A 24,482-nucleotide genomic window follows, 5' to 3' on the forward strand; every position below is an offset into this window, starting at 1 on the left:
TGTCAGCAAAACCCTGTATTTATTTCTACATGTTTATAGTGCACATAAATCAGGTCAATATGGACATATCTGAAGGGAGTTGAGCTGGGGATATATGAAGTGCCTGGGACTTGTTAGAGGTGGATGTCACTCTCTCGTCTCCCTCCGAAAAACACATTTACAGTGCCAAACGAGCGCAGCAGCATCATCTGCATCTGCTGATGTTTTGAGATCGCAGGCAAGCTGAATCACAGGACAAGGCCTGGCTCTGTTTGCTGAAGAGCTGTTTGTGACGCTCGGAGAGTTTCCAGGGAACATTTCTGAAATAACTCAAGCTGAGCAGCAGCTTTCTCCAGAAGGAACCATCCAGATGTCACCGACTGTGCTGTTATCAGCAAGCAGAGGAGGGTGCGGACGGGGTGCGGGTGGGAGAGTGCGGACGGGGTGCGGGTGGGAGAGTGCGGACGGGGTGCGTGTGGGCGGGTGGGAGGGTGCCGATGGGGTGCCAGTGGGAGGGTGCCGACGGGGTGCGAGTGGGAGGGTGCCGACGGGGTGCGAATGGGCGGGTGGGACGGTGCGAACGGGGGCAAGTGGGTGGGTGGGTGCATGGTGGCCTTGGCAGTGAATTGGAGTGTGACAGAATAGTTTGATGGTTTGAAAAAGCAAATCATATTGAATCAGGGACGTATCAGTACTCTTTCGTGTTTATTATTTCACATGTTTTTGATTTCCATGGTCCATGGGGAATATCCATTTCTATGTGTAACTGGCAAATGATTAGTACTTTAATTGTTGTCATCCCACAGTATATTTTAAAGACTATGTGTTAATGAAAAACTTTCAGGACACAGATGGATTGATACTTTTTCTTGTTTGTCAAGGCATACAAATACAGTACGTACATATATAATTTCTTCGAATGACGAATGGCTTGATGTTTAAAACATTAGATGTAGCCGACTAAATCAAAACTCAACCTGAGAACACCTTGCAGTTGCGGCAGAAAAGCGGATGAGATGGCAGTGGTTGTGCCTGTGCTTTCTCAGCCCCAAGCCAATGTGTAACCTGCTCTATTCCCCTGTTTAGTTTCTGATTTATTGCTCTCACTTTTTGGAGCAACCTCCATTATAAGGGGGTTACAAGGGCGCCGCACCGAGTCCACAGTACAGTGTGGTATGTTTGCCTTAGCCAGCTGCAATGTAAATCACAAAATCCTTAGACTAACAAAGAGCAAACACTTTGCCAGATCATAGGAGCTTTAATGACTGGCTCATTGGTTGAAACAGAGTTAAAGACTATGAGCAATCAGATTCCTCTGGTCAACAAAGTCGGTGAAAGGGAAAGTAATTGAAAGAATTAGATACAGAATTAGGACTATTTCGTTGTAATAGGAGGATGTAGATTTTTACTTGTGAACGAATAGCTGCTGATAAGTAAGGGTTAACGTTCGGCGAGAAGGTCGCTACCGTGGAATAGCAGCAGGACAGAGAGAATCTTTAGACCCCGACGCGGAGCGGAGGGGTCTTGTTCTCTCTGAAGTGCTGCTATTCCACAAAGCGACCGACTCGGCGAAAGTTAACCCGCTTATTATATGGATATACTTAAATGATTCACACATGGCGGGGACATTTCTTTAGGCCTATTTAATGTTAAGATTGTTGCTGCGCAAAAACAAAACAGTGCCGTTGTGGAACACCGCTAGGCAACAGCTAGGTAGCCAGGACAACAGGTGTTGTCTATCACAGCAGCTGATTAGAGTCTTGTTGAAAAGTCGCTTTAGCAGTGAAAAGTCGTGTTGCCATTGACAGCGGTCTGTTATAGACCAACCCGTCCGTTATCGAAAAATAACAGACGTGCGAACGTTGGGGAGCCCCGTTGAAATGAATGGAGCATTCGACCGATGACGTCACACCATATAATAAGAGGTTATAAGGCATAGGTAGCTGTTAACAAGTACATACTGTATGTGGATATTTTTGAAAATGCGTTGGTTTTGTGCAATTCAAACCGCTCATTTTAAAATATCCCATTTGGGAGGATAAAACACACCAGTCACAGTGCAGTTTTATTTTTATCCACATGTGTTTAGATGTTAACGAATGAAAACATTTACAACTAGAAGCACTCAGAGAGCGCAGACCTCCACCAAGGAAGCTGCTTGATAGAACATTTGACCATGTTACATCCTCTGTTTCTGCATTCTTTGTGGAGTTAGAAACTGGAATGTTTTGCCCTGGCCAGCAATTCAATTTGCGGTCACTAGGGGTCGGGGTGTCTAGATTTATAGGCCAGCAATGGTGAAGAATCTTTAAAAAGGTCCTGGTTCTGGTTCGTGATCCTGATCAGCACCAGAATTTAATCACGTGTTCCTTGAGTTATTACCAACAACTGCACAAACCAACGCGACCGAAAACATTACCTTCTTGGTGGAGGTAAATATCCTCATACGTATAACCAGAACCTAAAACTAATATTTTATTAATTGAGCAATGACAATTGCAACGATTATTATATTAAATGTCTCATGTTGTGAAAACATCAAGCAGATGTTTCAATTAAAGTGGCACAATGTAGGATTAAGTAACTTAGTTTGCGTGTTGCCCTTGTCATACCTGTCTCAAAATCTACACCGTCGTGAAAAAATGCTGTTTCACTAAGCTCGCTGAGAGAATGTTTTTCATCACAGAATGCTAGCAGTTGATACAAATGTGAATATATCTGGTTGTATGTAAAGCACATTTATCGTATGAGAACTGTTTCCCACGTCACTTGTTCGGGTAGCTCTGTCAAAAGTTACATTTGGGGTTTTCTGACAGCGGACCGTGAAAGTGGTCGCGAGAGTCATCGTTCACTTACTATTGACTCAAATAAGCATCGGCTGACTGGGGACAGTGATTAATTAAACTTTTTAATCCTACATATTGCCCCTTTAAAACGTGTTGATAAACAAACCGTTTAATGAATCAAATCTGCCATACATTGACCTATATACTGTATATATATGGGTGTTATGTTTTGTATAGTAGAGACCGCTCTTTTCCACAATTTGTGTTTACATAGCCTTATTGAATTTGCAGACACTATTTGTTACTAGGAGAAACAAAGCTACTCTTTACATGAATGACCAAACCCATGCTATTCCCTGGCATTCTCAAAGAATAAGCAACCGTCAATTGTCCAAGGGAGTATTTTGAATTCAGTCCAATGGGATGAATGATACTGCCGGGGGTGCCCTGTGTGGGAAGTTCATGCCGGATGCAGCCCTCAGCAGCAGAGTGCAAAGGCAGGAGTGCATAACCAATAAAGGGAAACTGGCTCATGTAAATATCCCCCTGTGATCCGATGCCAGAGCCTGGCGCCCATGACAGCATGCACCTTTTTATTCTCATCAACACTTCTCTCTGCTCTCCAGCTTGTTGCTAAGGCTCAGCAAACAAAGGCAGACTGGGCAACCAGACAGTGTGTGGGTACTGCATGTGTGCGCTGCAGGGTACTGAATGTATACTGTGTGTGTGTGTGTGTGTGTGTGTGTGTGCGCGCGTGCGTGCGTGCGTGCGTGCGCGCACACATGCACGCACGTGCGTTCGTATCTGTGTGCCTGTGTCTATCAGCGACCTCCAAAAGTTTTGGAACAGCAAAGCAAATTTCCTTCTTTTTTGGTTTTCACTGAAGACCTTTGGGTTTTGCTTGTTGACCAGTTGTTTAATTTTATTCTTCCAAAAATCAAATACTTCTACATAACTGCTCTACTTTACCTGTTGCCTCATAACGCATGCCATTCCACCAGTGAGTTTTTACTACCATAGTGCTACACTACTATGACATTACACAGTGTCTTTAGTAATGCATTACGAGGAGAACAACAGCAATCTATGTTGTAGATTATAAAAGAAAACTCAATCAGATCAGTCCTACAAACATTGGACGCAGCAAGTACAACAATTTGGAATGTTCTGTAAATGAAAGAAACTACCGGTGTACTGAGCAAACGTTGAAGAGGTTGACCAAGGAAAACAGCTGGTTGTTGATGACAGAAATATTGTGAGAGCTGCGAAGAAAAAATACAAATTTGCATCAGTAAATCAAATCACCAATGACCGCCACAGTGCATGAGTGAAGGTACTACAATCCATTGTTCAAAGAAAATGCTGAGCGCAAAAACACAGATGCAGGCCCTACTGTGGCTCTAACGGTAGGGCACTGGCTGCTCCTCCGGCGACCCAGGTTCGATTCCGGCCCGGGTTCTATGCTGATCCTTCCCCACATCTCTCCCCATTCATTTCCTGTCACTTCTTCTCTGCCCTTTTGCAAAATAAAGTTATAAAAAGACCAAAAAATACAGATGGAATATTACAAATGCAACACACTCATCAACACTAAGAATCTGAAGGCCATGTTGAAATTTGCAGAAAAAATCCAGTTCCTTTCTTTCACCATATTTAGGCCTTTCTGTGACTTTGGTAACTCCATCTTTGTGTCATCAGTCCATACAGTTGTTTTCCCGAACTTCTCTGGAGCTGTTCTGCAAAATTCAATATGGCCTTCAGATTCTTAGTGGTGATGAGTGAGTTGTGTAGTAATGTCATTTGTAGTATTGCTTCTTACTCTGTCTGAGTTTTCATTGGAACAATGGATTATAACACCTTCATCCCTGCACTATGGAGATTTTCCTCATGGTTTGGGCTTTTTCTTTGCATCTCTCACAATATTTCACCTATTGTTTTCCCCTGACCAACGGCTTCAACATCTGTTGCTCAGTACACCAGTACATTCCAAATTGTTGTACTTATATGGCCAATGTTTGTGCAATATAACTGACTGATTCTTTCTTTTAACTTCAAAATGGAATGCTGTCCCCCCATACAAAACCCCCTGGCCATTGTATTCATTTGTCCTCTTTGAAAGAAATGCAGTCGTTTTTATGTGTGAACCAAGGCCAACAAGTTCATGCATTCATGCATTGCTATGTTAAGCTTGAACAATCATCCTTAAATGTGTGTTCCATGTTCCAATGCTATTGCTCACCTAAAAAAATGATGTGGTGTAATAATACAAATGGTGATAAATCCAAAATGATTTACCTCATCTAGATTTAAGTATCAGGAAATCAAAGCTGACATTCTGAACTTATGTTTCATATTCATCTTTTTCGCTTAAGCCCAAATGTCTTCGGTGCACAACGGAAAACAAGAATTTGGCTTGCTGTCCCAAGACTTTTGGAGGGGACTGTGTGTGTTTGGTTGTTGAGAAAAGGTTGGAGGTGATATGCTCAGTCTTGAGGCTTGAGTCCGCTAGTTTCTTAAGTCTTTAAAAAGCAGTACAGGTGTCTGAAAAAACTGCTGTGGTTACCGTGGCACCTTATGTTGTTGTTTGACAGGCGAGTTGGGTACCAGACGTGTCATGTAGAAGAGTGAGCGTGAACCTGCCAGGTGCCAGCTTAATGCTAGTGTGGAAAGCAACAGGAGTGGTGGTACCCAAGTGACCCGTAAAATCCCCAAATAGTTTCAATTGTATCAATAGATGGGGACCATCACAGTGTTGCCTCACCTCTTGTCTTTAGTTTGTGATGAAAATAAAGTTGTGAGAAATTTAAAAAAGCAAAAATTCACTCTGATTTCCAAGTGCCATTTTGAGTGATCTTCATTTTTCTCTGGCGACTGCCATAGGAGTCTGTGAGCGCAGCCACGCAGACTTGCACAAGAGTGTTTGGAGTTTTCGGCATGTCCGTGTTGGAAATGCATGAGGTGAAAGGGTAATGTGTTTGGATTGCAGGGCAAACCCAGCGGGGGATAAAAAAGGAGCCTCCCGGAGCTGTGTTGGCCTCCGCTGTGCCGAGCACCAATTTTGAGTGGCATGTGATAATTGGAAATATTATATCTGCTGTGCCGTCCATGGAAAAGAAGTGTCCTGGCCAGTCGGACAACAGGGGACTTGAAGCTGTTGAACACACACACACACACACACACACACACACACACACACACACACACACACACACACACACACACACACACACACACACACACACACACACACACACACACACACACACACACACACACACACACACACACACACACACACACAAACCTTGAAAACTATGTGGGATTGGTGTTGATGTGTCTGCATTTCTCACTGTAAATATACTGTGACAGTTCACAGATACAAAGAAATAACTTTTTCTGAAAGAGTTTGAGCTTGCTTTTCACATAAATACCTACAAAATGTGCTTACATCATTTATTTGTCACATTTCCAGTAAAATGGCGATGGAATACAATGGAAAACATACTGTAATGTTGATGCAAACAAAACACAGCATTATTATGAAAAGCCTGGCTCTTACAAGGGTCCTCATCTTAAAATGTACCATTAAAGACTTGCACCAGTTGCACACACACTTGCACACACCAGTTTAGCCTTTATAAAATAGAACATTTATGAAGTGCTGTTCATCTATCATAGGGCCATGGCATAACCAGGGACCCGTAACAAGAGATAAAAGCCTATTTACAGTAGATAGCCATTGTAATTGATTCTATTATGTATGTTATTACAAAATATGTCAGTGAATGCAGGCAAGGGCTGGAGTGTGGCTGAGCTGCTGCATTGTTTAATTGAATTGCTTCTTTGCTTTGTGTGCATTGGAGCTCGGCCAAAAAATGTAATTTGCTTTCCAAATGACCTGCTATGCCTCTCTTATGAGGCTGGGACTTCCCTGGAAATTACTGTAAATATCTGTGCCTGTTGTCAGCAAAAACAGAATTTATTGACTTGTTTTGTTTAAGAGTAGGTCGGGCTGGATAGACTATGGTACTCCATAGTGATTCTACAGATTGTGGATACCTTAACCCCTTAAGACGCGGCTTTATAAATTTGTTGTTACCAGTATGGTAATGACCAAGTCGTGGTGCATTACTAAAGGGCCTGTGTTGTGTCATAGTATTGTAGTGCTATGGTAGTTACATTTCAATGTCTATTACAGTGTGCCACTGGAGGTACGGCACGCATAAAGGTGCTACAATCACCAGTCATGAGGCCATGCTGCAGCCATCATTCTGTGAAGCGCAAATAATTGTCTAATATACTGTTGCTGAAAGAGAGGGCCGAAGGTACTATACAGCACTTTCAACATTTTTTTGTTTACTGATTTATCATACAGTATCAGAAGGTGCTCACTGCTCATAGTAATTGCTGTTTGCAGTAATATTATTCTTTGTGATAAGTGGTAAATTTACTCTGAAAAAGTAGACTGGAAATATGTAACATATCTAACACTGATTAGAGGTCTGATGAGTGACATTCTGCATGGTAAACACGGAAAATAAATATGTCACCCACTTACTCCTCTGAGTACTAGTCGTCTTCTCACATGTCAATGACGGGTCAATACATGAAAGACAAATTAGCAGAGAACATTCTTTGCACAGCAGTAAAAATGTGTTTAGTTGTTGTCGGGCAGTTTACATTTCTTCCTCTCCCACCTCCACATTTGCAGTAGGATGAATTGGCAATGAGGGAGATCGACTTGTAAAATCCAGCACCACAGGGCTGCATAAAGGCGTAGCCTCTGAGGAGAACCCTTTGGGCCTGCTGGATAAATGATGTCCAGTGTGCACTGACGTTGACTTGGTAGTTTGGGAATAGTTTAGATAAATGCAACTGTCACTGAGACCAGTTTTTTTATTGGGTGTGTTTGTGCGCGCAAGAGAGGCTAAATAATGAGAGAAAAAACAGAGAGTTTGAGTAATAGCTGATCAAAATTGTAAGCAAGTTCGTGGTATGCGTCCATGGCTAGAGAAATGGCTGTATTGTGCTTTGCTAGTGTGGGCTGGGCTGGACTGGGATCAGCTGCATTGAATGTGGATGTATTTATTTACAGTCGTCTATAACTTAACCAAAGAGGTCATGAGTCCTGTCTTCATTTCATATGATGTCATACGGTATGTGGTGTATCACCATTGATTATATCTTCCTGTGTTCACTCGTTATAATTAGACTTTAAATTTTACTTCTTGTAAAGATACCACTATGGCACAGTTACATTAAGAAAGGAAGTGCGCTTAATTGCATTTGAGAGAAGTGCTGTCAACTCAAGTGTCTTTAAGGAACGGTCCACCCTTTTCCAATTTTTTTTACATATTTTCAGTATTTTCAAGTATTACACATGAATATGCATATTATTATTATTATTTTAATTTTTGTCTCAGTGTGTTCAGTACGTAGACTGGCATTATTAGGATAGCTCAGCACAATCACTGGAAGTTAATGATACCATTATCATGAAGCCACAAGTGATGACTGCACGGAATTAAATAGCCCTGTTGCACTCTGGTGAATTGTACATTCATTTTAAAGGGCTTTCAAGAACATTCGCTGATGTTTTATTTGTTACCATAGACTTCCATTATGTGAAATATGGTTATATTGTCAAACTAGGCATTGCAAACATACAGAAAAAAATCTATGCATTCTTATATTTCACTAGGGCTTAACTACAGATAAGCAATTGCCTGAAACAAGGTGGACGTTTCCTTTAAGTCCCACTTGCATTTCAAGACTCCAAGCATCTACTGTATATAAGCGTCTCTGTAGAGTATTTTGTGATGTATCTACCGTAAGGTGTAGAGGTGTTAGAGAAGTTATAAATCTCAGTCTCAACAATGCACACACGTTGATTAGAAGGTGGCTGTCCTACTTGGCTGAGATGTGGCTGCCCCCTAACCACTCATTACCTGCCTTGTTCCAAAGGCCAGAGGCCGCGGGGGATTTTACAGTGGCCTTTTGTCACCCAAAAAGTTTGACTTTGACACCCAGGCTGCACGTAGGTAAACAAATGACCTTAGCAGCTGTGCCGTGCTTGCCTTGCCTTGCCTTGTTTGCTGCAACTCCCTGCTTCCTTCGTTGCCTGCCTCTATGTTCCCCCCTGCACAACCCCCCCCCCCCCTCTCTCTCTCTCTCTCTAAAGCTGGGATAGACCATAATAGCACTTGTATATTGGGCATTGCAACCATCAGAAATAACACCAGGGAAGCAACTGTTGAATGGACTGTATATTTGTCCTGGTGCTCTAGTCTGGGTGGCTTACAAGGGTCACCTCGGCTCATGTGTATGCATTGCATCCAGGAGCCATGCAAATGTCAAGTAGGCTACAGTCATTACTCAGAGAGAAAAGGAGAGATACTGGGTAACCTTTCTCTTTTTTCTTTGTTTATCTCTGTCTATCCTCCCCACCACCCTACAGCCGTTATACGGGACTATGATGCATGCATTATGCATATGTTGGACAAGTGGACAGCCCAGGAGAACACACTAACACTTAGGCCAAAAAGAGAGAGAGTGATGGTGTTTGTTTGTATGCCGGGCAGGTTTATGGCCTGAGGAGGATAGGAGAAGATTAGACGGAAGATTGCGGCCAATTGACTGCAGGATGGTTAAGACCAATCAGCAACATTGCTGCCCCCTACTCCTCTACAGTCAATTTACAATGTACATTTACAATGGAGATTTGTTGCCATTTGGTCGTTTTTTACTGCCAATGATTTTCTATGTAAAGTATTTCATACCCGTAGTAGTTGTTTGTGGCCTATACATTATGTCTGATGTACACATCTTGTGCAATTGTATAGAGATCAAAACTAATGCATGACTAACTAATTTCATTTGGCATTGGCTTATAGTGTCAGTGGGGTTTGTCATAGCCCCACTCAGGGTGAATAAGAAACAACTTCCTCTAAAGCTCCCCAGTGGTTTCATCCAAGGCCCATCTCAGTCTGAAGCAAAACTATTTCAGTTAATATTTCTTCAATATTTTCGTATGGGTACAGTCATTACTTGGGATCCAAATAATTGCTTTGGGGATGTCATTTGAAATATTTAAAGGGACACTGTGTGAGATTTGTAGTTGTTTATTTCTAGAATTCATGCTGCCCAATCACTAATGTTACCTTTTTCATCAATATTTACCACCACCATCAAATTCCAAGTATGCATTATGACTTGAAAATTTGCACTTTTCATACATGTAAAGGGAATCTTCTCCATGGTCCGCCATTTTGAATTTCCAAAAATAGTCATTTTTAGCTGCGAAAATGACTGTGCTTGGACCATACTAGAAAATATTTGTTTAATACTTAGTAAACTTTCATGAAAAGATCAAATTTGGCAATAGGCAGCCCAGTTTCAATAAGCAGCATAGTTGCAGTACCTTTTTTGACCATTTCCTGCACAGTGTCCCTTTAATGCAATGAGAATGGAGCTCATAAACTGAACAAAAGTCTTGCACACACAGTTTTTAATACAGCATTAAGGCTATATTCTTTCCAACTCTGGAGTGTTATACTTACAACTTAGCTGATGGATCTCATCTTGGCAATCATTGAGATCTATTACTGTTTTGTATAACATGTTGAGAGCGCCAGCTATACAGCTTAATGAAGATGCAGTTATTAATTCCTTGCCAGTGTAACTATTCAGTTGTATGAGACATGCTGAAGATATAATGTATTACTGTGTTTAAATTAAGCAGATTTCAGATTAAAACTTACTTTTTAATTTTTTTCACTCATTCCATTACATATGTTGTTCTTCAAACAGATTTCCCTTGAAATCTACCCATGTTTGACCCGACTGGACTGAATAAAGACTTCTCACATTGCAGACCACAACAGTGCTCCTTCTAGCCCTTGCTCTCATTTCCTCAAGAACGGGGAGATTGTTATATGCTTCTGTGAAAATTAATTAAGGCACAGAGGGACACAAAGAAAAAAAACATCTTTTTCTGAATCTGGAGGCCCTTTTGAAGTGTGCTCTAATTTAATACTGGATTTCATAAACTTCAGTCGACTGGTATCCATAAATACCACAGAAATGAGTTTGGCTAATTTAGCTCTCTTTTTTCAGAGAACAGATCAGCTTTAGAACGCAAGAACAGTGTCAGCTTGAGAACCCAGCAACCCTGTTTTTTGAGTGATATCTGTTCCCAACCTGATGCTGCTAGTTCAAGGGAAAGGGGGAAATCAAGCTGTCATCTTAAATCTCTGATGTGTGTCTGGCTTTAGCGTCGCTGCCATCTTGTGTTGGCACTGGCTGGATCTGGGAAAAGGGTTGAGGTAGTTGATAATAGCGCTGAGCTCTCTCTGTAAAGAATCCTCTGTTTCAATCCAAACCCACAGAAGTACCAACATTAGGTGCTGAAGGAGCCCAATGTTTTGTTAGTGTTCAGTGTAGTGTTTGCATTCATTATCCTGCAGAGAGGGATGACTTTCTGTTTTTGGCCTGGTGATTCTTTTTCATCTACTAGGACAAAAAAAAACCTCCATCCTAGTGATGAAGTGTTGTGTGTGTTATGACTCTCCTCCACATTTGTTTAACCTCGCATGAGATTGGAGCCTCAGCACCCGACTATGAGTAAGAGCTGGGGACCTCCCGTTTTGATTGTTTTCATCAGGACTTGAGCGGAGCTTTGTGTACTCTAAGGAGCCTTGTAAAAACAAATTTAGCTGCTCCATCACGCTACCACACAGAATAAATGGCCCTAATGGCGTATCCGTATAACACTTTGTGTGAAGGGTCAGAGCTGTCCCTCCTCAGGGTCGATAAGGTGTGTGGTGATGCATATCAGTAAGTTATATATTCCAGTTATGCATTAATGGGACATTTGTCCCGTCTCTACAAAAACATCTAGGTATTTGTTAAAAAAAGTGAAAAGCGAAAGCCCATTGGGAAACTCCAACTCCCATTGTCATTGTGACACAGCACTCCACAGCACACAAGTGAACACTGCACACTGCACACAACGAAATTGCATTTATGCCTCACCCGTGCAAGGGGGCAGCCCTCAGTGGCGCCCCATGGGGAGCAGTGCGCTGGGACGGTACCATGCTCAGGGTACCTCAGTCATGGAGGAGGATGGGGGAGAGCACTGGTTGATTACTCCCCCCACCAACCTGGCGGGTCGGGAATCGAACCGGCAACCTCTGGGATGCAAGTCTGACGCCCTAACCGCTCACACATGACTGCCCATGTTGATAGACCAATGCATCACCAGGAGTGTGCCAGAGCCTCAACTTATCAAACCAAATTCATTAAGATGTCTTATCCACAAATCTTGCTTTCCCCTGACCCCACCTCCCGATGGTATCGTCCATAAGTTTTATTTCAGCTCTTTTGGCCCGTGCTGCAGTCTTGGTGGTCAGCGAGGCCTCTCTGAATAGCTCTGTAGTGGGTTATAAAGTTCTTTTGGCCAGACTCTATTACCTTATTGGCACAAATATAAGATGATCCTGGATAAAAGATGATCCCCACTTTTGTAGGTTAATTTTTGGGAGAAAAAGTGACTCCGCCGCTGCTCAGCTGCCTGTTGCTGTGCCCACTCTATGATGTACTCTATGATAAGTAGATTAACTTTTTAGATTTTGGAGGCTAAAGCATTCACGATAGCAGACTTTCAGGATGGCTGACTTTTTTTTGTGCCCATAACTTTTGAATGGACACACGGATTTGCTAATAGGTAGAGGGACTGATTACATTTAGGAGGCCTTTCAAGATGGCCAACTTTAAAGATGAGTGACTTTTATGTGGGTGTGATAACTTTTGAAAAGGTGGATTTGCAAAAAAAAATTGGGAGCTTACTCTTTAATAGGTACATTGATCACATGTTGATGCCTTTACAGTATAGATGTTAGTAAATTTGTGTCCTAATTCAAGGTTTAGGGCGTTTCAGAGATATACCTCTGCTTATCAGAGGCAACTGCTTAGGCCTAGTTGGTAATAAAAAGTAGAAGAGGCCCTACATATCATGAGACATCGTAGTTGTGCTGAATTGGTTAGTTTTGAAGGCGCCCCCGGACTCTGCAAATCACTCTTCTGAGAATGAGAACATGAATGCTTGCAGAGATTTGTAGAGTTCATTGCTGGTGGTTTGCTTGATTGATCCTCCACAACCTTAATGTCTGCCCCTCTGGTGGTGTTCTTGTAGCGAGCACGCAGAGAGAAGACAGCAGTCAACAGCTATTCACCGATGCTCCCAGAATACAGTTTGGTCAAGAAGAGGAAGAGCTTTCTGGAGTAATTTTTTGCATCAAACATCACCAGGAGAGAACCATTTCACACTTTACAGAACCATTTTACACGTTACATTTTTATATCCCTCTTCTCCCTCTGCTTCCCCATTCTGTGCGTTTCTCTTCAGCAGTGACATTTTGGAGCAATGTACTGCATCTAGCACTCCATGCATACCACCCACCAGTGAGCTGCTGTGTGTTGCGTGTATGTTTTCAGCCAACAGATTTCTGCATTATGTTATTTGGCATATTTGGTTGTCTCCCAACAGCACAGCACAGTTTGACAGCTGATTATTGGACTTCTTGTGTTCTGCACGCTGCATACAGTACAAGCCATGGCCTCCATATGGGACGGCTTGTCACTGGCTTTGATCTCAATAAGGAGAGGGAAGGAACGGGAACAATTTGTTTGTCTGGGGTTTACGGAGCAATCTCTCAGGGCTGTATAGCACACGCACGTGTGTGTGTGTGTGTTTTGTAAAGGATGGCTGAGTGATTGTATCCTGGCTTTTTTTTGTAAGGACCATGCTAACAGAAGGTCAGAGCTGTGGTGGATGATAAGTCAGAGCTCCTAATTCATCAGGGGAAGGCCACGTTTGGGCTTGTGTGGAAAACGCAAAAACACACCCAGATGCGAAAGCTGTTGTCACCGAGGCCACTGAGGCCGGCCTGTGTAGCATCCCTCCATCCATCTCACAGCAGACTTCCGCTCCATGAGAGGAGAGAAGATGCAGTTCTCACCCCCCCAGACTCTGCTTGACTCCTTCTGGTGAACTTCTACACTACTGTGAACCTCAGTCTGCACTACCCTCCTTCCCACATTCAGCTCAGCTTTGCTCCATCTGGCAAACCTCATGGGCCTGTTCATTGTTCTTTTTCCCTCATCTCTCCCACCCTCACACTTGGATGCTGCACACATATTCAGGGGTTTGCATATCAACACATGTTCTGTCCACTTCCACTAACTCTCCCACACATACACGCACGCACGCATCCACGCACAGATGTTTGTGTACTCTTACATTACATATTTCATCCACCTTCCATATTTCTCCTACACGCCACCCACTTGCCACAAACACACACAGTCACTCAGTCACTCCCTCAGCCCGTCACTCAGATGGGGAACACACACATAAACGCATCTGGAGCTGAGATATGATTGATGAGAGAGTTCCGCTGGAGGGTCCCTTGAGGCCAGGAGACTGTATGAGCCTGAGGAGACCGAGCTGCACACACAGCAGCCTTGGAGCCTTATCTCGCACACTTGCTCATATAGACACACACTCCTGCTTCTCCCTTTCTCCTGTTACATACAGTACACTCTCCGTTTGCTGTCTCTCGTTTCTCTTCCTCTCCTTCACCCTTTCACATTTATGCTAGGGACACATGCAGGCAAAACGAGTGAAGCGAAGAGAGGCGAAATTAGGCAACAGCTCAACAGTCATCAGGTTGTAGCGGTGAATCAAATGGAATGAAACATTTGTTGTTGATTTGATTGGCCACCGCAGATGAAATTCGCTCCCAATTATATTAAACTTATATTATATTTTCGATTCGCTCCTGTTCGCTTGCCTTCGCCTCCATCATAGGAATGAAAGGCAAAGTTTGATTTGCTTGGCCAAATTTGTGTGTATGTGTCCCCGGCGCTATATCGCCAATAAAATTCTCTCTCTCTTTCTCTGTTGCTCTCTGTCTCTCTCCCTGGTGTGTGTGTGTGTGTGTGTGTGTGTGTGTGTGTGTGTGTGTGTGTGTGTGTGTGTGTGTGTGTGTGTGTGTGTGTGTGTGTGTGTGTGTGTGTGTGTGTGTGTGTGTGTGTGTGTGTGTGTGTGTTTCTGCCATATGTATCCATACAGTGTATCTGTCTTGGCTTTTGTTTCTGGGTCGGCTCCGTCTCTCCATATCTGTCATATTGCCTGTGTGCCTATATCTTATGTCAGCCTCGTCCACCTCCCAGACTGTGTGTGTCTGTGTTGGGGCAAGATAGGCCTAGATCTGTCTCTCCTTGTGTCGCCAACAAACCCTCACACACGTCTAGGCCCACCAGTCTCTGGGCTTTGTACAGATGAAGGCTGTCTCTCTGGACTGTCACCAGTCAGGAGGACTGCCAGTGTCTGAATCAAGGCCCTTTTTAACGAGTTCATTATTGCTCAGTCAGTTATTACTGGAAGCCGCCTGACCTCCTTTCAGTTTGATTCACATACAGGAATTTTGTGCCAGAGAACTTGTTTGTCCATTTATGAAGCATTGTCATCCAATAAATTTGATGAGTCTCCTGATTTTTATGGCTTTTGAATGTTGACAGTGTACTGTAATTGATACTAATTGCGGTCACGGTGCAAGATTTATTTTGTTTACCACTTTGCTCTGTGATTTTCTGTTGTTCCCATAGCTCCAGACTGTAACAGCTAAAGCATGAAAGGCTCACGTCAATTATTCACTATTTACGAGGAGCTTCCCACTAATTATTTACATCTGTGAAGATTATCACGTACTGAGCGCCGCAGTAGCTCATGCAGTTCAAGTGTGAGTGCAGAGGTCTTTAGTGGCATGACTTAAACAACATTTTTGGTGCGCCACACAAGTTTCCCCTTGTGGGATCAATAAACATAAGTCTAAGTCTAAGTCTATACAAAGTTTCAGGACTATTGTGCCAGGAACGAAAGTAATCAAAGAAAGCCAATTCAGCACTGAAGGGACACTTCAGCCCAAGCCTCTCTTAACGCCAATTGCACTCTTATTTCAGGGTGCCCCGTTGTGACAGCAAGAAGGCCTGGTGGTATCTGTCACTGTCAGGGGAGTAGCCTTTCTGGATTTTCCCCCTTCTTTTCGTTCTCTTCTGCTCTTTCTCTCAGATTTTCACCACAAACACCCGAGTGCCTTTTAATGGGTCCTCCTGGGGATTGTGGGTTTTCTGAGTCACGCGTCTTTTACATGGCATGGCCCTCTCGCTCTCCAGCTCCAACATTTGGCGGGCTACTCGACGCCTTGCTCCGCTCCTTAAGTTTCTTCAGTACCTCACTAGGGGAGAGACACAGCCAGTCGTTGAAAGGGTGTTGGACGCGGCAATTGCCATATGATATTATATTGCGTGTGTGACTATTGCGTTTGTGCCTGAACTGAGTTGGAGTTCGTCTTTGTTTGGGTTAGTTGTTATAATTTGCGTTGACAATGCTGCAGAGCCCTAGTCTTGCAAAAGTTTCCTGTCGGTTACCCGCCGTAGACCCTTTTAGTGTGTGTGTGTGTGTGTGTGTGTGTGTGTGTGTGTGTGTGTGTGTGTGTGTGTGTGTGTGTGTGTGTGTGTGTGTGTGTGTGTGTGTGTGTGTGTGTGTGTGTGTGTGTGTGTGTGTGTGTGTGTGTGTGTGTGTGTGTGTGGTATGCATCAGGCCACAGTGTTGAAAGGAGCACGCCTCTTTTTTCCTAACATTTACTCTGGGCTTCAAACCCCTCTGCTTCTGGTCGCTGCCACACACCGGGCACCGGCACGCCTCAATTAATCACCGTGGAGCAGCTAATTCAAGACGCTGGCACAAGGGAAACAGAGAGAGAGGGAGGGAGAGAAAACAGGCAGAGAAATATGTGACATTATAAGATGTATTAAGATATTATTTTTGCATTAGATTTACTAGATGCTTTTATTCATGTATGTCTTCGGTGTCGTAGGCGAGCATTTCCAACGGTCCCTGACCTGGCTGTGGAGGGGACGCGTCATGGTGCCGGTACGGCTCGTTTGCAATCATGCAGGGAACAGGCTAAATGAACTGTAATGAGTTCACGCTGCATGGCCAGACAGACTTATGAATCAAAACCAGACAGACCACATTAACATGAGCACAATATACATTATACTACATTACCAAAAGTACAGTATACGCTCACTTGCCTTCACTCACATACGTACATATGAACTTAACTGTCATCTCATTCCTAACCCATAGACTTCAATATGATATGGTTCCACCTTTTGCAGCTATTACAGCTTCAATTCATTTGGGAAGGCTGTCCACAAGGTTGAGGAGTATGTTTAAAGGATTTTTTCACCATTCCTCCAAAAGCGCATTGGTAAGGTGACACACTGATGTTGGTCAAGAAGGCCTGGCACTCAGTCTCCGCTCTAATGCATCCCAAAGGTGGACTGGACTTCTTTTTGGAGCTTGAGGAGTAGAGCAGACCAGACTGAACCCATGTCTCTCTCTCTGAACTCTGATCACTGACTTATATATATGGACAGGAGGCTTCTATTGTATTCCATTCAATGGTTTTGAGGCATCCGCGATTGATCTGTGAGCATTCTTCTGCCCTACATTTCCGGATTCCGCACTGAACAAGTGCCGATAGGACAAAGGTTGTGTTTGACTGTCAATCAAATGAATTCGAGCTGTCAATCAAACCAACTGACAATGTTCATTTAAACAGCTTAATAGCTCTCTTAAACAAAGGGTCAGTCAGTCAGTCAAAAAAAAAAAAGAATTGTTTGAAATGGACAGGAAACTATTGTTTGCACGAAATAGAGTAGACTGGGAAAGAATAGGCAAGGAAATACATTGCTTCCAGTCTCCCATAGAGATGAATGGGAAGCGGCGATTTACTCCAGTTTCCGGGTCTTATCCCACCCCCCGCCATTGCCTCACTTTAGAATCGAATGTACGGCATCTTCTTATATTCAAGTCAGTGCCTGGGATTGACACCCTTTGTATGATGGTGGATATAGATGTGGTTACATTGTGGAGCGAAGCAGATTAAAATGCAGACCAAACTAGAACAGACCAGGCCAGTCTGTACTACAGAGTCTGTAGTCTGGAGCCTGGAAGGCTGGAAGTGGCTCCACCCGGCAGGGGAGACATGGCGTTCGTCAACTCCCCATGCTTCCGCTGTCGAGAGCGAGAGGCTAACCAGGCGAAATCGTTGTCCACCACTGCAGGCCTGTTTACATTGGCAGGTATTAACAGGCTTTTATAACTAGCAGGCCGCAGCGCCGAGTGTCGGGTTTCCCTGACGGCCTTCCAACTTATGGAATTAAGAAGCAGTAATGCACTCACTCGCACACTGCTCGCCACACGCGCACATGCTCACATATGCACAAACGGCAGAAATGCACTCACCCCCTTCCTCCTCTCTCTCTCTCTCTCTCTCTCTCTCTCTCTCTCTCTCTCTCTCTCTCTCTCTCTCTCTCTCTCTCTCTCTCTCTCTCTCTCTCTCTCTCTTTCTTACTCACATACACGCACACACAAACTTTCTCTCTCTCTCTCTCTCTCTCTCTCTCTCTCTCTCTCTCTCTCTCTCTCTCTCTCTCTCTCTCTTTCTTACTCACATACACGCACACACAAACTTTTTCTCTCTCTCTCTCTCTCTCTCTCTCTCTCTCTCTCTCTCTCTCTCTCTCTCTCTCTCTCTCTCTCTCTCTCTCATGTGCACACACACACACACACACACACACACACACACACACACACACACACACACACACACACACACACACACACACACACACACACACACACACACACACACACACACACACACACACACACACTGACACTTAGACCTACACGTAGAACAAATAAAAGTCTTTTATTTGCAGGTAAACATTGACACGCAAGGGCACATAGCACACTGGCTGTAGTGTTGACACATTTGAGAGCGTAAATGCTGTCTGACACTTTTAGCCACAATAGTATCATTCCTGTCAGCAATTATGGTGTCATGTAAACTTTGGTATAGCTACACAACAGAGAGTGCAAAGTGGTGAGTGAGCCCCACTTGCATTTTATCTGGATGGGCCTCCAGGAAAATCAGAACAAAGAGGTGATGCAAGAGAACTTGTTTTGCCTGAAACGCTCAACTCAGCTCCACCCAGTCCAACCCAACCCAACCCATATCATCCTAGGGGTGAATGAGTGTAACCGTGTCCCGCCACCCCTTCCATCAACGTTGTTAGCTTGTTTTAGTTACTCATTCACTCGTTTGTCTGGCACATACCCTCTACCACCTCCTTCTCCTTCTTGTGCCCCACTTCCCTCCTCCTCCTCCTTCCCTTTCCTCTCCCCCGTAATAAAATAAAGTGTGGGGTATGTGATGTTGTGTTGCAGCTGTACTGTAGGTAGGTACTGCAGATATATGAGTTGCTGAGTGAGCTCTGTACCGGCGGCGTGTAATTACATTTAAACAGGCACCGATGCTGATGCTGCACGCTGTTGCTCTCTTTGCCCAGAGCGGACAAGTGAACAAGCAGCATTTGCAAAATGGAGAGAATGGACTGCAAAGGGGTCCAGCCAAAGATGATTGCATGATGTGTCTGATTTTCTGCTTCCCGTCCATATGATCTGCTCCTGGGTAGTTATCAAGTTCCATGCTCAGCTGATTTTAGGGATGACATATGGAGAGGAGCCAGGTATCTTTATCCTTCACAAAGGAAAACGCAAAAGTCATTCATTTAGTCGGGGGAGATCCAAACCTGGCTCTATACTCGTTCAATAGTCTTCCATCCATACATGTAGCAGGAGTAAAGGGAGAAATTTGGAGGGGGGGTTCTTCCTTCCCTGCATTACTCCCTCCTCTGTCCTACTCAAGGTCAGAAGATTCCAAAGGCTCCTGTACCCAGCCCCCCGCCTTAAATGGAGTCCAGAGAGAACGGAGGGAGAGGAGACAAGGGAAGTCGAGCTAATGTTAATGTCGGTGGTGACCAAGCATAAATAATGCTGTCAGAGGAATTAATGTTTTTCCTCTGCAAGCAATTTGGATCAGGCCGCAAAAAATGCCTCAGTCCAGCGGAGCACCCGCTAGCATCCAGGAATAACAGGCTTCGCAATTGAAAGTAAATCGATTTCCATTCTTAGGGTTAGAGAGAGAGCGAGAGAGAGAGAGATAGATAGAGAGAGAGAGAGAGAGAGAGAGAGAGAGAGGAAGGGAAACAGTCTTTCAACCTACCCTCATACCCTTTGCTCATTTTCTTTTTTATGTCTTTCCTCATGTCTGTTTGTCCACTTCATTCCTTCATTTCCAGGGCTGTGCCATGTTCCCCTTCTCCCCTTTCTCTGTAATATTAGAACTCTTTGCTGCTAGCATCCGATTTTGTACTTGCTGCCATCTCAAAGACTGCTGACATCACACCTTGGAGTGAGGGCCAACTTTCCTATTTTTGATGAGCCACTGCCAAAAAAAGGCCACATTTTCTAGCGCCTGGCTGTTCTGCTCAAAGATACGCAGAACTGGGGGAAGATAAAGCCCTTGCCGAGGCCTGTACAGTAGAGTATGCCAGCAGCAAAGTGGCTTCTCTTTCTCATCAAAGCCCTTTCTTTTTTGGCATGGAAGAACAAAGAACTTTAAGTGGCTTGAACATTGAAGTGATTCATTTTCTCTCTCTGGCTGGTATTCTTGATCCATGGCTTTTCACACCAGGCTTTGCTCCCCTCTCTCTTCCCTTCTGCTCACCTGAGTTCTCTTTCTTTTACATTCTCACCTCGGTTCCTGTCTCTCCTGTTTTCCTTTACATATTTTACCTCTCTACTCCTTTACTTCCTTTATCTCTGTTTATTTTTTCCTCCCTTCCATATCCCGCCTTCTGTTCCATTCTCTGTTCCCCTCTGCTCAGCTCGCTCTGTCTTTCCTTCTGCTTTCCTCCCTAGCAATTTCTCCCCTTCTTCCTGTCCCCTCGTCCATTCTCTTCCCATCACTTTGCATTTGTCCAAAATGTATCCAGAACATGGTGTGCTGCATGTTTGCATAATGGATGGATGGGCCTCAGGCCTCTCTGAACCACACCAGTCTCCCCTTGTCATCACTTGCTGTGCAGGCAACTTCTGCAGGAGCGTACTGTAGCGTAGGTGTGAGAACTGAATGGATGGGGTTTCTACTCTCTCTCTCTCTCTCCAGGCTCTGCTCTGACCGGGCGAGCTGGCTGATGGCTACATTAACTCACTTGTGTCCATCCATCGCATAGGGAGCCTCACCTCATTGACTTGATGAACTGTGATTTAGCTTTTTTATTTGACAATTTTAGTGTCTATATGGGCAGACTCTGGGCATACAGCATGTAAATAGTAACATGAGTTTAGAAGGAGGTTGGGAGAGGATAGGGCAGTGGCGTATGTGTGTGTGTAGTACTTGTGTGCTCACACAATTGGATCACATTTTCCGACATGCACAAACCAATATATTTGACGATAATATTGTCTCTTGCTGCCAGTATTCTTTGGGAAAAGGCCCGTTTCTCATACCGAGGATGCAGCGTGCTCTGCCAGATTATGTGGCGGATGGGGATCACATGCAGGCTGGAGCTGTTCTCAGCTGCCACTTCGACCCGCTTCAGAAAGTGACTGTCTTTACTCCCCCTGCACACAGAAACGCCTGATTGCCATCCAGAAACTCATATCCTCATACTGTATGACTGAAAGGTGAATAATATGGTCCACATCTTCTGTAGCGTTGTTTCTCCCATACTTTAGGCCCCTAGTACTGAATCTGGCCTGTCAAAAGATCAGATATGTTTTGAATTAAAATCAGGGAGCCTGGCCAAAACAATTAAAAGCTTTTCTAAACAAGTCTTCAAAAGTAGGCTTCTGTACTAATGAAACATGTGAATGTTGTTTAGGAGGTTCCTATAGGGAGCAGAAGGCCGACGTCAATGCCTTCTCCCTGAAGTTGGAATAGAATCTTTCTTTATGTTTAAAGGATTTTTAAAGGAAGCATTTGCGCCTCCTCGATGTGTATTTTCATTACCAAAGAATGTTGAACCCCCCTCTGTGCTGAAGGAAAATATGTCTCCATTAAATGCAAGAAGTCCTGCCAACACACACTAAAATCCTAGATGCAGCATACCAAATTATTTTTAGTTGTGAACCAGATCATAGCAAGCCAAACATTACTTTTGATATCGATGCATATATTCACATGGAATTTTTGTCTGTTACATGTAAATAAACTTCCAAGAGTGTCATATTTTTACAAAATGATAGTACCTGTTGCAATTCACATAGACATCCCAAATAACAGAATCTGAACAGAATCCGTATGTTCAGAGGAATTTCAGGTTTCGTCAATTCAAAGTGGCTTTCTGTCAGGTTTTTAACATGCATAGAAATACAATGGAGGTACTAAGAAGTAATTTAACTGTTAGACAATGTAATAAAATAATTTAAACTGTTTCATTGTTTTCCCAACTTCGAACAGAGTAAAAGAAGACTTGAAGACTGGTAGTTTCACTTTCAACCTGTAGGGTGACCGAAGACAAAAACTACTTGGCTTTGCTCTAATTTAATTTACCACATGCTTGACTTCCTACATCATTACTGGACTGTCTGTGGATACTGTGGCCCTCTACCCTGTGCTCCTTTGGCTCTCTCTCAACAGCATCAGCCAGAAAGGCCACATTGTGCCTTCATAGCGTATCAGTGTCAATTGGGGATGAATGAGGGAGTTTAACAGTGACCTTAGTGTTGATGATGATGTGGGTTGTGATGCAGCTGCTGACAATGACGATGACGAAGAAGATGATGATGATGTTCATGGGTTCTTTTCTCTCTTTCTGTGTGTGTGTGTGTGTGTGTGTGTGTGTGTGTGTGTGTGTGTGTGTGTGTGTGTGTGTGTGTGTGTGTGTGTGTTCTCTCCTCCAGGCCTCCAGGACCACGCGGTCGGACGAGGACAGGGATGCAGGCTGGGATGCGTGGGGCACCTGGAGCGAGTGCTCACGCACCTGTGGGGGAGGAGCTTCCTACTCACTACGCAGATGTCTGAACGGAGGGTCAGGTCACATCTCATCAAACACATACAGTACATACGCACGCACACACAATGACATGTGTACATGCTGACACATGCATGCATGCACAGTGCGCGTGCGCACGCACACACACACACACACACACACACACACTCACACACACACACACACACACACACACACACACACACACACACACACACACACACACACACACACACACACACACACACACACACACACACACACACACACACACAGACTTTTCTCCATCTGTCTCTTTTTCACGTTTGCACACAAGCACACACTCATGTACACAAACACAGAAAAACTCAAATTCTCCACTCAACTATGCAGCTGTGTCCATAAACTTCAGCTATTAAAATGGAAAATAAAATTAAAATAGAAATGAATCCCAAGGTCAACCAAGGGCCGACCCTGCAGTCTGGAGCTCTTCCTCTGAAGGCATGAAGGATGGGGCAGTAGACCAGATCATCTGCTGAACAATCCTACACTTGTTCAGGGGGTGTGGTACCCAAATGGGTCACAGGGATGTTAAACCCTTTATACAGAGCCTCTGTGATATGCTTGCTATTACCAGAATGGTCAAATCTTTAACTTTAAACCAGACAATTTTATTTAAGAGGAGATGATTCCACCATAGAATCAAAGGGGACCGTCCTTTACAGAAGAATGGAGGGTTTGTGCAAATATCCCGCCTGTTCCACTGTCAAATGCCAATCATTATTGCCAAGCCAAGTGAACAGTGTTCCAATCATCTTGCACCTGCACCTGTGTACTGCACCTGTGCATGGTCAAAATAACCTGTGAGAAAAGTGGCTTTAAAAGCTTCATTTTAATTCACAAGAAGCAACTAAACACGTTATTATTCTAATAAACTTTTCATGGCAGTTTTAAACATATTCATGACTTTCAGCTATCTGAGAGTCTCTATATCCTGTTTCCCCATTCATTTTCAGAAGATCTGGTCTTACTAATCTAAAATGCAGTAGCTTAAATTCCCTAAGGTCTTGCCCAGATGGCCCTCAAGTGAGGTAACGTATGTAGAACAATTCTGTAATGCCATAACAATGTTGTAGTAGTGACTCTGGCCATGAGCATGAAAGGGCAATGTAGTTCTTCAGACTAATTAGTACACAACTTAACACATAGCTTAGCAGGGTTCTGGACTGTCTCCTGAAACTTTCCTCTGAATAGTTATTTTCGTGTGTTATGGTGTTGCAGGGTCAACATATCTGCTTACCCCCCCTGCATTGCCCTCCAATGCTGTCCCACTTCCTCAGTGTTTTACAGATGTTCTGTCACATGCCCTGTATTATGTTGGCATCAGCTTTCTTGGCAGGTCTTTTTATGGCCTTTTCCACTGCTGCAAAATAACACGCTCCGTTCATCAGCTGATAATATGCATGGAGGGTTGGAGGGGTGGGTGGTTAGGCTGATCACCATGGCTGGCAGGATGGGGCCATATTTATTGTGCAAATATAAAACGAACGTAAGTGAGTGCTGCATTCCTTTGCAGAGGGCTAATGGTGTGTTTGGGCAGCAAGCACCATGATCCCTCAGCTCAAGTAGTGTTTGTGTGTGTGTGCGTGTGAGTGTGCTTGTGCTTGTGTGTGGGTGTGTGCGTCTGTGTGTGTGTACCCGCATGCTCCATTTGGCATCTCATTATGAGCGTCTTTATGGCTCTGCCTCGTCAAATTG

At 43.9% G+C, this 24,482-nt stretch overlaps 1 protein-coding gene across 2 annotated transcripts in view; it reads left to right on the forward strand.

Moving 5' to 3' along the window:
* The window catches only part of adamtsl3 (ADAMTS-like 3), a 182,801-nt gene that overhangs the window by 55,469 nt on the left and 102,850 nt on the right, over nucleotides 1–24,482 (forward strand). For both annotated transcript variants that reach the window (XM_063188098.1, XM_063188100.1), the window contains exon 4: nucleotides 22,654–22,781. In XM_063188098.1, coding sequence (XP_063044168.1) covers nucleotides 22,654–22,781 — 128 coding nt within the window. The remainder of the gene's footprint in view (nucleotides 1–22,653; nucleotides 22,782–24,482) is intronic.

Source organism: Engraulis encrasicolus, chromosome 22 (genome assembly GCF_034702125.1).
Source record: "Engraulis encrasicolus isolate BLACKSEA-1 chromosome 22, IST_EnEncr_1.0, whole genome shotgun sequence".
Classification (NCBI taxonomy): domain Eukaryota; kingdom Metazoa; phylum Chordata; class Actinopteri; order Clupeiformes; family Engraulidae; genus Engraulis; species Engraulis encrasicolus.